General features: G+C 37.6%; 1 protein-coding gene across 5 annotated transcripts in view; it reads right to left on the reverse strand.

Annotated features, from left to right (window-relative positions):
* The window catches only part of DEUP1 (deuterosome assembly protein 1), an 82,198-nt gene that overhangs the window by 10,552 nt on the left and 54,786 nt on the right, over positions 1-16,860 (reverse strand). For 3 of the 5 annotated variants that reach the window (XM_042906207.1, XM_042906208.1, XM_042906209.1), the window contains exons 12-14: positions 10,064-10,087; positions 6,645-6,841; positions 655-769 (exon numbers count right to left, since the gene is read on the reverse strand). In XM_042906207.1, the coding sequence (XP_042762141.1) occupies positions 655-769; positions 6,645-6,841; positions 10,064-10,087 (336 nt within the window). Of the gene's footprint in view, positions 1-654; positions 770-5,923; positions 6,033-6,644; positions 6,842-10,063; positions 10,088-16,860 lie in introns of those variants that run through there. The other 2 variants (XM_042906210.1, XM_042906211.1) reach the window with 2 other exon arrangements.

Consider the following 16,860-nt stretch of genomic DNA (forward strand, 5'->3'; position numbering starts at 1 on the left):
GCAAAAGAAGCCAGACACAAAGGACACAGGTAATATGATTCTCCTTACGTAAAATCGACAAATGGCCACAACAAATATATGATGTTAGAAGTCAGGACAGTGGTTACCTTGGGGGCAAGTCGAAGGAGTGACTGGAAGGGGACGTGAGGGGTACCTCTGGAGTGTTACCAATGTTCTGTTCTACCTGGGTAGTAGTTACACTGATGTGCTCTTTGTGCTAATTCATCAAGCTGTCCAATTCTGATTTGCGCAAGCTTCTGTATGTATGTCAGAGTCAATAGAAAAGATTTTTTTAAACAGGCATAAAAGATCACTTGTAGCTCTTTAAAATATTCAGATCGTGGAGGGCTCGTGGGATGTTTAGGTTTAAGTCCCAAGCACTCAAGATTTTCAACAGCATCCCCCCTAATTCTGGCCTGCATTAGAGGTGAGTAACCAGAGATTGAAATACTTTATGAAACATTACGGATCTCTTTTCCTTCTATAGAAAGGCTTGGCCGAAATGATGCACAGGCCCACCTTGGAGTCCTAGTCAAGAAGCAACATTTTTTTTTTTTTTCCCCAACAACTGTGTGTATATATACCAGTATATAGGTATCACTGTAAAAGTCATCAGTCCTTCAAGGAAAAAAACAACCACAACCAGCAACTCACCAGTGGGAACACTTCGTCATCGCTAACCAGGGGACTTGTCATTTCTCTGGTTTGAAATGGCAAAGGCGGCAGAGGAGGTGTCACACTTCTGTTGGGCTCCCGGTCTTGGCTAAGTCTAAAAGAGGAGGATGGTCGTCATCACCACCACCAAGGATACTGCTGGTTCATGTAGCTAAGCACTTACATTTCTCTGATGTCTCACAGAGGGGAGAGCATCACAAAACTTTTGGGCTTATCTCAGGGTCTCTTTGAAAATAATTTTCCTGGTAAGTCATTTTTAATGGTTAATAATGGACAGAAAACTTTGTGATTGTTAAAAATATTCTTCTATCCTTATTGCCTCTGTTGCATCCTTTTCTATGTTACTTTCAAATCTCTTTGCCATTTAATTAAAAAACATGATACCCGTTTCAGAAAAATCTCAGAACAGCTAACAATGCTGCCCTCGAGAAGTCTAAATAATCCTCTTTTTGTATTCTGTAGTTCACTTAACCTTGCTGGCTTTCTTAACAGAATTATACTTGTTTTGTTTTGTTTGTTTGATGCCAGAATAAGTCCTTGTACAATAATTCTAATTCCTATAGGGTTTAATAATTTGTAACGTATTTTCAATTAATATCTTCTCCTTAGCTCTTCCACACTTAGTTGTATGACCTTGACCTTAAGCAGGTAACTAGATCTTTCTGTGACTTTAGTTTTTTCAATGATAAAAAATGAGTTGTTAGGAGACTTGCACGCCACAGTTTGGGTGGAAGGTACAGTACAGAATCGGTTGTTTGTGCTAACATATAAAGTAGAAGATGAAACTGAATAAAAGACCAGTGAGATTTAAAATTTTTGTATGCTGACTAAACAAATGAATAATAAAACAAAAAACCAAACGAACTTGCCTTAAAATTTTACATAAAAAGATCCTATGGTATGAGCTGTTCAGAACTGAATAAATATCTTTCTGCACATTAATTCATGAAATTGGGGTTGAAATTTAATCAAAATCATCAAAGCCCAGGAAACATAAGAATCCCTTCACCTTAAACGTATTTATTCATTTTTACTGATTATTCAAATTCTCCATAGGTAATGATTTACCATTTTCAAAGCCTTCACATTTGAATTTTGCACGGTTCAAACAAATTTACATCATTGTTCTCTGTTCTTATCCAAAGACTATCTGTCTCCACAGACTGGTTTCTTATTATGTAAACATTTCAAAGCGATGCATACAAATAGCAATAAAAGTTAAGTGAGACATCTGTAAATTAGGACATAAAAAACAAACACAACGTGCTTTCCGTTTTTACTTATCTTGAAATATATCTTTTTTAAAATCCATTCTCCCAAACCATAATTACCATGGAAACAGAACAGCAAATTAAACTGAAATAACATGGTTTATGATGTGCACGTTAAGATGAAACATCCGCAATTCAGATAGAATTATAACAATTGCATAGTACATCTGCATAGAATCTTCAGCTGAACCTTTTAATTTGAGGGAGGCTCCCATCTATACTTTAAAGCACAGTGGGACAAAATAAGATAATTATAGAAGTGACTCAAGAAAGATATATCTCGTTGTAATCTCAATTATACAAAGATTTCAGGGAAAGTGTTATTTGTCCTAAATTATCTAAAGAATTCTCTCAATTATCCACTTGGCTTTGGACGTATCGATACAGTTTTATAGTGTTAATTACTAAAACTTACATGTGAACATTCTTTTATTGTACGATCAATAAAATGCAGAGATTGAAAGGAAAGACTACATTAGGGAGTAAAGTACTTTTGCTTTAAATCGTCTTTATAGCTGAAAAGTTCTTCTTCTAGAATGCAGCGATTCAAATACTTCCTAAACCACCTTGCAAGAAATGCTCAGTATATCATTTTAAAAGCTCCTCAGAATTATTTCGGACGGCTTTTAGTAGCCTCTCACGAGTTGGTCTGTCCAGTCAGCTTTTCCACAGGCCCTAGTCCAAGGCCTCTGCCTACTTCTGCCAGGAAAGCAGGCCTCTGTTGTTGTTGGGAACAGAACTCTGCCCACTTGAGACCTGGGTCCACTGTCTGCAATTTTCAGACGTGTCTAACTGTCCATCCCTTCCTGGCCTTCAGTTAATTTTCCCCGGGCTATGGGATAACGTCCTCAGCATGGAATAGGATCCCTTCACAAACGGCTAATTTGCCTGCTTCAGCCTCACCTTCTAACGCTCCACATGATGCTCCCGGTTCTTTGAACAACTCATTATTTCCCGGCCCACAACTGCTCAGCCTGCTATGTTTTGTTTCTTCTTGAGTAACACCTTGGCGCAAAATTTTCTCAACTTGCTTTTTTGCTTCTAGATGACTGTTCGTTCCTTGACAAGGGATCCTGTGAGAGTGGTTATGACAAACCTACCGACTTTGTGATTTTCTTAGTATTAGAAACTTTTTATTTATGAACTACATTTGAAGCAATTTTAATGATTAATGTGAGGATTACTAAACTCTTTCCTGTACATGATGTAACCTTTAAGTATGTATCATATATAGAGAAGAAACTCCATTTATTACAAAATTGAGTTGTCATTAAAATTAGTCACATATTAATTGCTCTGGGTACCACTATTTCAAATTAGCTTTCATCCTTAAACTACAAAACTCTGACTTTTAAAAACTTTTAAAATATTCAATACAGGGGCACCTGGGTGGCTCAGTTGGCTAAGCATCCGGCTCTTGATTTCGGCTCAGGTCATGGTCGCTCAGTTTGTGAGATCAAGCCTGTGTCAGCGGAGCCTGCTTGGGATTCTCTGTTTCCCTCTCTCTCTGCCCCTCCCCTGCTCGCGTGCTCTCTCTCAAAATAAATAAAAATTTTTTAATGTTTGTTTATTTTTGAGACAGAGAGAGACAGAGCATGAGCAGGAGAGGGGCAGAGAGAGAGGGAGACGCAGAGTCCAAAGGAGGCTCCAGTCTCCAAGCTGTCAGCACAGAGCCCGCTGCGGGGCTCGAACCCACGAACTGTGATGAGCCGAAGTCAGACACTCAACCGACTGAGCCACTCAGGTGCCCCCAAATAAATAAATTTTTTTCAAAAATTTTAAAAATTCAATACATCCTCACCAAATTAAATTGCATCTTATTCATAATTTCTTTAAGTGCTGAATAACTTTCTTATCGGAAAGCAAATCTGTTAGAATATCCCAAAATGCTTCACATTTTCAAGTGGATGAGCATGAAGAACTTCCTATTACTTCTAATAGGAATGAAAAACAACAACAAAAATTGGGTTACTTCCAAGCGGACAAAAGATTATTTAAAGATGTATTATGCAAATCTTCCTCAGCTAAAAGGAGGAAGTGCCTAAAAAATTGGCTTAAACATTTTGTGGAACATCATCTTCATATACGTTTGCCTAAAAGCTTTTTCCTTTCTAAAATAGTTTGATAAGACCTTGTGACATTAGCCAGCACTATGTAAATATGACTCAGTATTTTCCGATGATGTCTATGTCTAACAAATATATGTAGGCTTCACTGAGCTGTGCTGTGAGGGAAAGAAGGAACATTTCATTTTCATTTGCTAAAATTAATAGACATGTATTTTACAGCTCTCTACTGCTGGGTTCAGGGTCCTTGCAACTCAACAACGCTTTCCCCATACTGGGTTCTACATGACAATAATTTATTCAGAACATTTGAAATGCTGTTTCTCTTAAAAATCAGGTCACAGGAGAACACTGAAATCAGGCAAGGCATTAAAACAAATTTAATGAAACTCTCAACAGATGAGGCTGGCAGGACACGAGGCTCTGCGGCAGGAAGAGTAGTCCTGACTGCTTATTAAGATCATCTCCTGCTGAGCATTTTACCTCTTGTGTTGCTTTCTGCGTCCCCTACTGTCTTGTTTTGGTTAGGCACTTTTAACACATTCTGTACTGCCCAGCAAAGAAAAAAGGGGGCAACCCAAACAATAAAATTACTTTTTAAAAATAATAAAAGGCGGAATAACTGTCTTCTAAATGACGGCACCTGGTACCTTCATCCAAGGCTTTCAAAGTTGTTCCCAACAAGCAAGAATAGGAAACAACGTTCTGCGCCTAATGGGTGCTCCATACAGACCAGTACTAACGTGCCCAGGAAGGCCCTAACAGCTTTAGGGGCCTGCTTTTCTCTTACAATAAAAGAACCAAATGCGAGGGGTCGTGATTTGACCCACAGAGACATGAGTCTGTGGAGTAGGGAAGCATTTTGAGAAGGGTTTGTTCTATATCAGAAAAAATATTTCTATACCACAATCAAGATGAGACCTCTTCTGGAGACAGGTTTTCAGTTATAGAGGCCGGAACACCCGGGCACGGGCACCACAGAACCGGCCCGTGGCTAGGCCTCAGCGGACAGTGACATCCGCCCCCACACTGTTTGTACTTTGCCACCTGCACCCAGACAGCACCACCCCCCCCCGCCTCTCCCCCACCTCCCTGCAACTCCTCACCCCCCCCCCCCCGCCAGCAACCCACCCCCAGTGCTTAGTTTCTAGGATAGCAGCCAGTCTGCCCTCATTTCCTTCCTGAACGTCTTGAAAAAAGGTTAATTGAGCACTTTTGAATGGTTGCTATTTCTTGCATCGGATTAGGATACAGCCTCTAATACGTGCAGTGTTGAGGGGATGCAAGTGGGAGAGAGCTGCACTACGTCCACAAGAATGTTGAACAGACATATTTTTTGCTATGTCCCATGGATTTATGGATTTATCCACCTTTAGATGGGGCGTGCTTAGTTACAAAGATAGGCCGGCATCGCCCCTTCTCACAGGACTGTGGCTGAGGGAATGTCAGATTCAGCCATTTGTTTGGCCACCCAAAGCTACTTTTTGGCACTGTGAGTTGTTGCAGAAGTATTCATATTGTTATAAATGCTAACAATTTTATTAGTAATAATAATATCAATAATGGCTAAAATTTGTGGAAATATATGTTTTATATGGAACTATGTTTTCTTCTGTAATTCTCACACACACAAAAAAACCCCTTATACTTATTATCTCTATTTATCAGATGGGAAATTGAGGCTTACAAAGTTTAAGTACGTTTCCCAAGGTTGTAAATATTATGTTATATGCAAACAGTATGTAAGGTTTTCATGCTAAGTGTGATGAGTTTTTGAGCAAAAGTTGGATCGAAGTTAGGTCCTATCAATTCACCGTTTCTTGGCACCATGAAATGTTAACAAATCTGATGTTAAAGAAGTTCGGGGAATGTTGCATGCCACACCCCTTCCTGAAACTCACAATGCACAAGAGCATAGTAATGACTCTAAGATATCCTGGAGAAAAGAAGCTTGTTTATTTTGCTGAGAATTTCCCAGGTTTGGAAAAACAGTGGAGAGCCGCCAAGGACAGTTTTGATTCTGTAAGTATTTTATTAAAGTGGAATAAATTAGTCTAATTTTATGGTTGACGTATGTACTTAAATTTTGAACTAAGGCACTTTAAAAGGGGATCCTGTGGATAGCAGATACTAATTTTCCACATGCTTCTCTTCGCTCAGAGAAAACCTCTTACCCACCCTCCAATTCCTTTCCTACGAAGGGACCAACAGTTTGTCGCTACTGCTGGAGTTGTCAATATAAAGCGTATATTTTGAAAGTCAGAAGTGACCTATTTTCTATTCTGTTTGAACAATATACGTAACATATTAAAATCTAGTTTTTCTATTCTTATGACATAAAAAAATAAGATTACTTCTTTGTATACTTTGTGTGCCACATCGGCTTCTAAGAAGGGTTTGAAGTAAGTAGAATTCACTGTAACGCTACCATTTCACTGTTGTATTTTGAAAGCTATTGACAGCACAGAATTTCATAGAAAACAATATATCTATACTACTGTATTATCACTACAAATAAAATGTTAACAATTGAAGAGAAAGTATATAAAAGTTCTCCGTTGAGTTGTTTAAAAATAAATGTTTCTATTACATGTTTGTACAGTTGTGTCTTTATACAATGGAGCTAACATACCTATCTTCATTTTTTTCCATTTTCATTTGGTTTTGATAGGTGTACCGTTCCATTTCTTCATAGGTATTTTGATTGGCCCATGCTGATTTGCCATTGGAGCGAAGTTTTGCAAGATCATTTCGGAGCCTTTCATTCTCGTGTTCCAGTTTGTTAATAGATGTATGCCTCGAATGTTCCCTGTTAGTGAAGTCCAAACTCTAGAGAATGGAAAAACCATCACTGAAAAAACTGTTCCTTATAAGGGAATGAGTATTTTCTGTGCACTTAGTTAGACATGGCTGTCGTAAGACCCTTTCATCTGAGTCCAGTGACATGGCTCTACCTTTGTGTGCCTCCTGAAGCCCTCTCCTGCCCTCATCTCCTCACAACACGGACACTCAGCGACAGCTGCCACCGAACGCTTCACAACGAGAGCAATGCATCCACCACTGTCCGTGTTCACTTCTGCACTAGTGTTCTCTCTCTCTCTAGAACAGACTGGCTGGATTTAAGGGTTTTCGTGTCTATAGGGTATGCCTTCGAGCATTAATAATAGAACCAGAATTAATACACATTTCAATTTTGGAAGATTTTTTTGCTCTGATTACAATAATATATGTCATTATAGAAAATCACACATCGATTCCCCACTGTTGGGTGATGAACAATTATCTACTAAATCCATACAGACTGGAGTCTGATTCTGGACCATTTGAGAGCAAAGATCTAACAGTTGAAATTGTGGCAGTACTAGTCTTCAGGAATGCGGCTTCATGATGTAGTTTTGATATCTGGTATGCACCACCTAATCTTAATGTGTCCTAAGAAGGGGATATGAAACATGTTCAGATGACAAAATGAGCGGTTTACAAAGCAAGAACAAAGATTTCTGATGAGTTTTGAATTAAATGCTGTAAGAAATTTTATGGAGAGTCTACACTTTTCTTCTCACAGAGTTTAAAAAAACAGGACATAGTCTCACACAAAAACTCATGAAAATGCTTTAAATGACTACATGGTCCTTTCTAGTCCTGTGATTTAGATATCTGTGGGTCATGTAGTTGCTGATTCAACAAGAGTTCTCTGTTGTCAGAGGGTAATATTTTAGCACAAAAAGTATGACATGGGTAAAGTATCATCTTTGAAGCTCCAAATTTCTATGGTTATAAGCCCATAAGACTATAGATGAATAGGTCTTAGAAATTTTATTTTGAAGTTTCTAAATGTAAGGTTTTGGCATGTAGGCCACTTCATGGCCTAGGCATCCCATAAAGTCATTATTTTTATTTTTACTAACTGCATGTCTTATATTATTCACATAATATTATATATCATATTAGTATCAGGATTCCTAAGTGTAGAAATGTGTACATATTAGGTATTAAAAAGGTTTACCTATTTGTTTTAATTTTTGCTTTCAAAGGCCAAGCCTGCTTACTACATTTTCTGTTTACTGCCTAATGTGTTATAGAAGTTCATGAACCGTTAGAAAGGTCCCACCTTTGAAAGAAGATTCTTCAGGAGGCCAAACTGCCCCAGAACAACACAGAAAGGGTTATGTGCTTATACAGCTATTGACCAAGGTGCCCTTTGGAATAGAAGGATCATTAAAGGTATGTCTCTGCTTGTTAGGCCCTTGCCTTTTGTAGGTCTTCACGTTTGCTCATTGAGATACATCAGTGCAGATACAAGAGTAATCTGTAACATGCTTTCCAAGAGAAAGGACTGTTTATTCTAAAATTAGAGTAGATTGGGGCGCCTGGGTGGCTCAGTCGGTTAAACGTCCAACTTTGGCTCAGGTCATGATTTCACACTTTGTGGGTTTGAGCCCCGCATCGGGCTCTGTGCTGACAGCTTAGAGCCTAGGGCCTGCTTGGAATTCTGTGTCTCCCTCTCTCTCTGTTCCTCCCCTGCTCATGTTCTGTCTCTGTCTCTCCTTCAAAAATAAATAAGTAAATAAATAAATAAATAAATAAATTTAAAAAATCTTTAAAATTAGAGTAGACTTATAATAAATATAAAGGAGGCCATCTCATGAAATTTTGCCCTTCCTAAGATAAGTATTCATATGAACAGATCTGGTCGAGAAAGTTCATGAAAGATTGAAAATTTTACTCTAAAAAAAATCTATTCATCAAAATATGTAATTCTTGATGGTCTGCTGCTCGGTTATAATTTTGTTCAAGCCTTTTCTACAAATTTAGATTTCGTCTGTGATTCTTTTTGGCCCAATGTTGGTTTAAAGTAATTAAGAATGATAGTAATAATTTTTTAAAAGACTCTATAATTTTCTAAATGCACCATAATTAAATAAGTGTTGTGAGCATGACCTGAAAAAATTACATAGGTAATGTATTTGCATGATTTATATTTAAAAGCATATTCCATTTTCCTTGACGACAACATTTTTGGGCTCTCTCATTTCATGTTTTTCTTAAAGGCTTTTCTAGTAATGTCAGGACTATATCCTTCACTAGATGGGTTATCGTGTGAAAATAGGCACTGATTAAATTCTACCTCTGTATTTCTGATGGGTTATTTGATAGGTCTGTTAGCTAAAATTTTCTTCCCTCAAATTTTAGGGTTTTGTAGTTTTAATCCATTGCTTCATTCTCGAAATGGCAAAACTTCCTAGTACTTACTTACTCTGGCATGCCAGCATGAGGCCAGTTAAATTCCTGCAGTGTTTGAAGAACAGTATTTTATGTTACACTTTTTCTTTTAAATTCACGTATGTTCAACAATAATAGGCTAACAAAGTACTTCTACAGAAGGACAGGCTTTAACCATGTTTTTGTTTTATGGTTAGTATATTAATTTTTAATACATAAATGGATGTTTTAGATTGTTGTGAGGGTAGTAATTTTTTATGCTATTATTTTATTTGGCAAACTTCACGGATGGTGAAGGGCAGATGAGCAAATGAGTCTTAAAAATTACCACCAATTCTGAATTCTGATGAAATCTGATTTTACGGCACGTTTCTTAGATGCAGGAAAATTTAATAAATATACTCACGGGCCTAAGTAAATATGGAATCACAAAAAAAACTATCATGAAAAACTTGATTTCTCATTAGCTACCCAGGGAAATACAGGTAAACACTCATACTTTTCTCTGAGTAACTAACTGTTTTTGCACAAATCCAAGGGAAACGTCTTTCTCAGAGCCACTGTAAAACTGTTACAGTTTTAAAAGTATCTCTCTGAGACCCGAGGAAGAGTTACCAACCAGGCGGGCAGTTCCTTCACAGACTCAGTGGAGGGAAAGGGGAGCTGCCATAGCTGGGAGCAAGGGACAGCTAATGACTGAGGGCAGGCCCCTACCACTGGGTGAGGGCCTTGTTTAAACTTTCTTTCCCTAAGTGTGATAAACAGGGCGCTTCACAGTTAGTCAAGTGGAAAAATTCCCAAAGTTCTAGTTATTTAGAAATGACCTACCTTAATGTCAGTGATTTCACTTGTCTGGAAAGGAAAAAAAGATAATTGTTATTCGAATATTATCCAAATACCACATATTTTAGAAGCCCTAAAATAATGATGTAAATATTTTGTTTCTTACTGCCTGGGGTAAAAATTCAGCACCAATCCTTTAATTCCATGTTTATTTATCCATTACAATTATTTCAGAAAGAATTAACTATCTAATTGTGGGATTTGAACACATAATAGATAGGAGTTTTCTTTAGTATGAAATCTTTAAACTAATGAGTGCTACATAAAGTAACATAATAGATTGTATACTTTTTAAAAAATTATTTTTAACGTTTATTTATTTTTGAGAGAGAGAGAGAGAGAGAGACAGAGGGTGAGCAGGGGTGGGCAGAGGGAGAGGGAGACACAGAATCTGAAGCAGGCTCCAGGCCCTGAGCTGTCAGCACAAAGCCCGACGCAGGGCTCGAACTCACAAACTACGAGATCATGACCTGAGCCGAAGTCAGAAGCTTAACTGACTGAGCCACCCAGGCGCCCCAGATCATACACTCTTAAAGAACAAAGAATTATATTTGCTCTTTTTTTTTTTTTTAAATTCAATAGGCACTTGAGATTTTTCTCTTTGGGGAGTGGCTTGACTATTTCAGTTATCAAAGTCAATTATAAATCTTCACATACAAAAAAGAGAGAACAATGATAAAGTTAACTTTCTATATGAATTACAATTCAACATAAAGCATATATGATTAAATACTATTTTAATAAGGCATCACACTGAAGGCCACACATCAATGGCACTCCATTTTATGATATCCATCCAATTAACCACTCTTTAAACAAACACATGTTGTATATATATGTGCTAAGTGCCACAGAGGTAATCAAGTACAAAAAAGTGACCCTGCTCTCATGGAAAATACAATAAAACCGAGTAGACTAAATTAACATGTATGAAAAAATAGTGAATAATATAAAGTATAATTATATATTAAATTATGCTGCACCAAGTATAAACTCAAATGTTTCTGAATCAATGAATGGCAACTGAGATCATGCAGAAGGTGAGATAAAACAACACTCTGGCAATCTCTCATGATGTGAGCAATAATTCCCATGAAAGTTTACTCATGCCTCTTACACTACAGGTGAGACCCATAAATCCACAAGTATTCATTGAGCCCTATCCTATACCAAACCCTCTATGAAGAAGTATAAAATATAGTCCACTTCTCCCATCAAGAAGTCTACGACTGATGAGACAAAACATACATACACTAAACAGTTAAAAAAATAAAGGAAGACAATCCAAAACTCAGTGCTAAGGAAAAGCATTCAGGTGGAGGATATATAAAGGATTCATTCATTCATTCATTTGTTCACTCACTCATTCATTTGTTCATTCACTCATCTAACAAAATATTTTTTCACTGCCTCCTATGTTCAGGCACTGTACTAAGTGCTTGGATATAATGGTAAACTTGGACCGTAACTGCCCTCAATGGGCCTACTGGTAAGGGGATGGGTAGCTGACTATGATGGGTGTTAAATAAAGGATGTTATGGTGGTTTCTAGGAGGGACACTTAGCAGAGCAGAGGAAAATCAAAGAAGATTTTGTATAGCATGTAAAATTTATGCTGAGTTATCTAAAACATTAACAGGGCATAACTATGTGAAGTGGGAAAAGGGAATTTTTAGGTAGAAGGAAAGCATGTGCGAAAGCCTGGAAGCAAGAAAGAGCATGAGAAGTGACCATCACATATGCAGATGAGACTGAGACAGGTCTAGCTCTAGCAGAGGGTTTGTTGTAGGTCACTATAAGGGACACAAAGTGGGAGAGCCAGATTAAGGAAGCCATGGAATATAAAGAGTTCTAACCTATTGGAAATTGAGCACATGTTCTTGATAGGAAGAAGAACACAAGGAAAGGTTGTGTCTGGGATAAGGAGGGGAGAGCTTAGAAGCCACGAGGTAATCCAGAGGAGGTAACTTGGAGTGGTTGACGGATCTATCCTTTAAGGGAAAGCATGGAGCCAGAGGCGCAAGAGCCAACAGCAAAACTGGGGGAATGAGCAGAGGCAGGAACAGTAGTGGGAGGAGCCAATGAATAAAACAGAAGAAACAGAGAGAACCATAGGATATTATAGCAGTATTATGCATTTGGAGTTATCCAAACCAACTTACAAGCTATATGATCTTGGGCAAGTTACTTAAAAACATAAAGATTCCATTCTCTTTTCTGTGAAATGATATCGTCATACCCAACCACCACATACTTGTTATAAGGATAGAGACACTATGTATGTAAAGCGTCCAGCAGATTATAAGGCATGGAGTAAACACCCAATACATTGCAGATCTTTGTTATTATACAGTTTTCCAAGTTTCCCTGACTCTCCCTCATCTCTAGTCTTTGTACATTCTATTCTTTCAGCATGACTCTTTCCCACCAATCTGTATGGCTGACTGCTCCCCAGATGCCTTTTATTACTCCCACGACAGGGTTAAGTAATCCCTATCAGTGCCCCTGAATTCTGAGCTTTCCTATTACTCTTTAGCATAAGTATCCAGTTAATTGTCCATATCTACTAATAATTGGTCTCCTTCTACTAATATTAAGTTTCCTAAGTTCAAGGATCTAGTCTGACTTATTCACAATCTTGGCATACTGTCAGATACGTAGTAGGTATTCAATAAATATGTATGGAATGAATGGAAACATTCTGTAGTGATTGTGGCATGGTATAGATAGGGAACAGAATAAAGAGCTCAGAAAGTAACCCACACACATACGGTCAACTGATCTTTAATAAAAGCACCAAGGACACATAGTGGGGAAAGGATAGTGTCTTCAATAAATATTGGGAAAACTGGATATTCACATGCAAAAGAATGACACTGGACCTCTATTTTATATGACTCACAAAAAAAATAACTGGAAGTAGATTAAAGACTTAAATACAAGACCTGCAACTGTAAAACTCCTAGAAGAAAACAGAGGGGAGACAGATATTTGATATTGGTTCCGGCAATGATTTGTTGTATTTGACACCAAAAAGCACAGGCAACAAAAGCAAGAATAGACAAGTGGCACTATATAAAACTAAAAAAAAGCTTATTGCACAGCAAAGGAAACAATCATAGAGTGAAGAGGCAACTTCATGGGAGAAAATATTTGTAAACCGTATATCTGATAAGGGTTTAATTTCCAAAATATATAAGAAACTCATACAACTCAGTAGCAAAACAAACAAAATAAAACTCACAAACAAATAATGCAATTAAAAAATGTACAAAGGACCTGAATATACGGTTTTCCAAAGAAGACCCATAAGCGGCCAAGAATAAGAAGTTATGTGAAAAGGTGATCGACATCACTAATCATCATGGAAACGCAAGTCAAAACCACAATGAGGCATCACCTCATACCTGGTAGGATAGCTATTAACAAAAAGGCAAAATATAACAAGTGTTGGTGAAGATGTGGAGGAAAGGGAACTCTTGTACACTGTTGGTGGGAATGTAATCTTGCACCATCGTTATGGAAAACAGTATGGAAGTTCCTCAAAAAAACAAAGATAGAACTACCATATGATCACCAATCCCACTTCTGGATATATATCTAATGGAAATGAAATCAGTATTTAGAAGAACCATCTGCATTCCCATGTTATTGCAGCATTATTCATAATAGCCAAGGTATGGATGAGTGGATAGAGAAAATGTGTTATTTGTGTATATATACTTATATACATACACAATGGAATATTATTCAGCCATAAAAAAGAAGGAAATCCTGCCATCTGCATCAACATGGATGAAACCGGATGACATTATGCTAAGTGACATAAACCAGAGAAAGACAAATACTGCATTATCTCACTTATACATGGAATTAAGGAACAAAATCATATTGTAATAACTTTGTATGGTGACTTCGTATGGTGGTAACTATACTTATCATGGTGAGCACTGCATAGTGTACAGAATTGCCAAGTCACTATGTTGCACACCAGAAACTAATACAACATTAGATGTCACCTATACTTCAATTTAAAAAAAAAAGCCAAATTCATAGAAGTAGACAGGAGGATGACAGTTGCCAGGGGCTGAGGGGTAGGGGAAAAGGCCAGATGTTGAGTCAAAGATGACTAGGTTCATTTATAAGATGACTAGGTTCTGGGGATCTACTATTCAGCATGATGACTATAGCTAATAATACTGTACTATACACCTGGAATTTGCTAAAAGGATAGATATTAAGCATTGTGACCACACGTACACACACACACACACACACACACACACATTATAACTATATGAAGATGGATGTGTTAATTAACTTGATTGTCGTAATCATCTCACAATGTATATACACATGCAATCACATTGTACAATTTAAGCATATACGATTTTATTTGTCAATTACACCTCGATAAACCTGGAAAAAAGGTTAAGTTTTAAGAAACTAAGTTGAAACTGGCTCACTGACTTGAAACATGAGTGCTAGTTTCCCTGTGGGACAAACATTTTCTAATATTCTCTTGAGGAGCGAGGGAGCCTTGGAAGTTGTTGGCATCCTGTTGCATCTCCCTGTCCCATATTTATTTATTTTTTTAATATAATTTATTGTCAAATTGGCTTCCATACAACACCCAGTGCTCATCCCAACAGGTGCCCCTCAATGCCCATCACCCACTTTCCCCTCTCTCCCACCCCCCATCCACCTTCAGTTTGTTCTCTGTATTTAAGAGTCTCTTCCGGTTTGCCTCCCTCCCTCTCTGTAACTATTTTTTCCCCCATATTTATTTCTAACCCTTCACTCCTGAGCCAGGTGTGTGGGACTCCGGTCAGGGAGAGCTGGTGAGGAATCTTTCCCTCCCCAGAGCCAAGCAGGGCCACTTATCCTGGGCAGGTCTTGGCTGACAATTTTGCCTGGTCTCCCTGATCTCAGAGACCAAACCCACTCTACTCTGTGACTGTGAGAGTATGTTTGGGAAGAAACGTAAGAGAATATTTCATGGCAATTGATGGGATGCAGCAAAGTTATAGCCAAAAGAACACATACAGCTTTAAAAGGCTTCACCATCAAAAACATATAAAATTAAGAAATTCAGTGTTTATATTAAGAAATACAAAGAGCAACAAAATAAAACAAATTGGGAGGAGGAAATCGATAAAAGATAAACATAATGAAATTAGAACGAATAGATGAAATAATAAATCCAAAAGCCAACACTTTTAAATACTAACAAAATACATAATCCCCTTGTGTGCCAGGCTTTAAAAAAGAAGGGCAGAGAGCTAAACTATACAAGTTTAGGAATAAGAAAGGAAACATGAACATAGACTATAGAAAAGACAAAAAGAATTATAGGATATTACTACCTTTGGTAACAAGGAAACAATTTGGATTGTGTAAAAATTTCCTAGAAAAATACAAATAATCAAAGCAACCTGAGAAGAAGTGAAATCTGAATATACCAAGTATGCTAAAAGAGAATGGAAAGGTAATTGTAAATATACTTCACTGAAACTTCAATGTCCAGATGGTTTCACAGCTAAGCTCTTTTTAACCTTTAAAGAATGGATAATTCCAATATTATTTAAACTATTCTAGATAACTCATAAAGATGAATACTCCCAATTTTTGTTATAAAGCCAGCATAACTTTAAAACAAGTAGAAAGAACTGTGTATGAATCTCATTTATATACACAGGTCATAATTTCTGTTTTTAAATGTTTATTTATTTATTTTGAGAGACAGCGGGAGCATGAGAGCAGGGAAGGGCAGAGATAGAGGGAGAGAGAGAATCGCAAGCAGGCTTTGCACTGTCAGCACAGAGCCCGACGTGGGGCTCGATTCCATAAACCGTGAGATCATGACCTGCACCCAAACCAAGAGTCAGACACTTAACCAGTTGACTGAGCCACCCAGGCACCCCCGCAGGTCATAATTTCCTAAATAAAATATTGTCACATAGAACCCAGGAATATGTTGAAATTGTTAGAGTATGACTGTTATGGGTTGAATTTTCTCTTCCCCTCCCCTCACAAAAGGTATGCTGAAATCCTCCTAACTCCTATATCTCAGGATGTGGCCTTACTTGGAAAAAGGATCTTTACATAGGTAATAAAGTAAAGATGAGGTCACTAGGGTAGGACCTAATCCAACATGGCAGGTATTCTACAAAAAGGGGAAATTTGGATACAGAGACAGACACCCATGGAGGGAAGACCACACAAAGAAACTGAAAGTTGGCCGTGAAGACAGAGACACAGGAAGGGCGGCATGTGAAGATAGGATGATGCATGTATAATCCAAGGATTGCCACAGATTGCTGGCAAATCACTAGAAGCTATAAAGAGATAAGGAAGAACCCTCCTCCACAGGTTCAGAGGGAGTATGGCCCTGGTAACACCTTGATCTTGGACTTCTACTTGACAATAAGTTTCTATTGTTTTAAGTCACCCAGTTTGTGGTACCTTGTTATGGCAGGCCCAGCAAATGAATACGACCAAGAAGGTTCATTCCCAAAATTCAAAGATGGGTCAATATCAGGAAATCTGTCAACCATACTCTATCATACATCAATAAATTATAGACAAAAACCACATGATGTCATAAATGCTGAAAAGCTATTTGATAAAAGCTGGCAGCAAATCTTAAAAACTCTAAGTAAACTAGGAATAAAAAGATATAAGACCATAGCCCAAGAACAATAATTATTCTAAACAGTAAAACTCTAAAACAATTTCATCTAGAATCAGAAATTAGACAGTTTTCTCAGCAATCACTCTTAT

The sequence above is a fragment of the Panthera leo genome, chromosome D1 (genome assembly GCF_018350215.1).
Source record: "Panthera leo isolate Ple1 chromosome D1, P.leo_Ple1_pat1.1, whole genome shotgun sequence".
NCBI lineage: Eukaryota > Metazoa > Chordata > Mammalia > Carnivora > Felidae > Panthera > Panthera leo.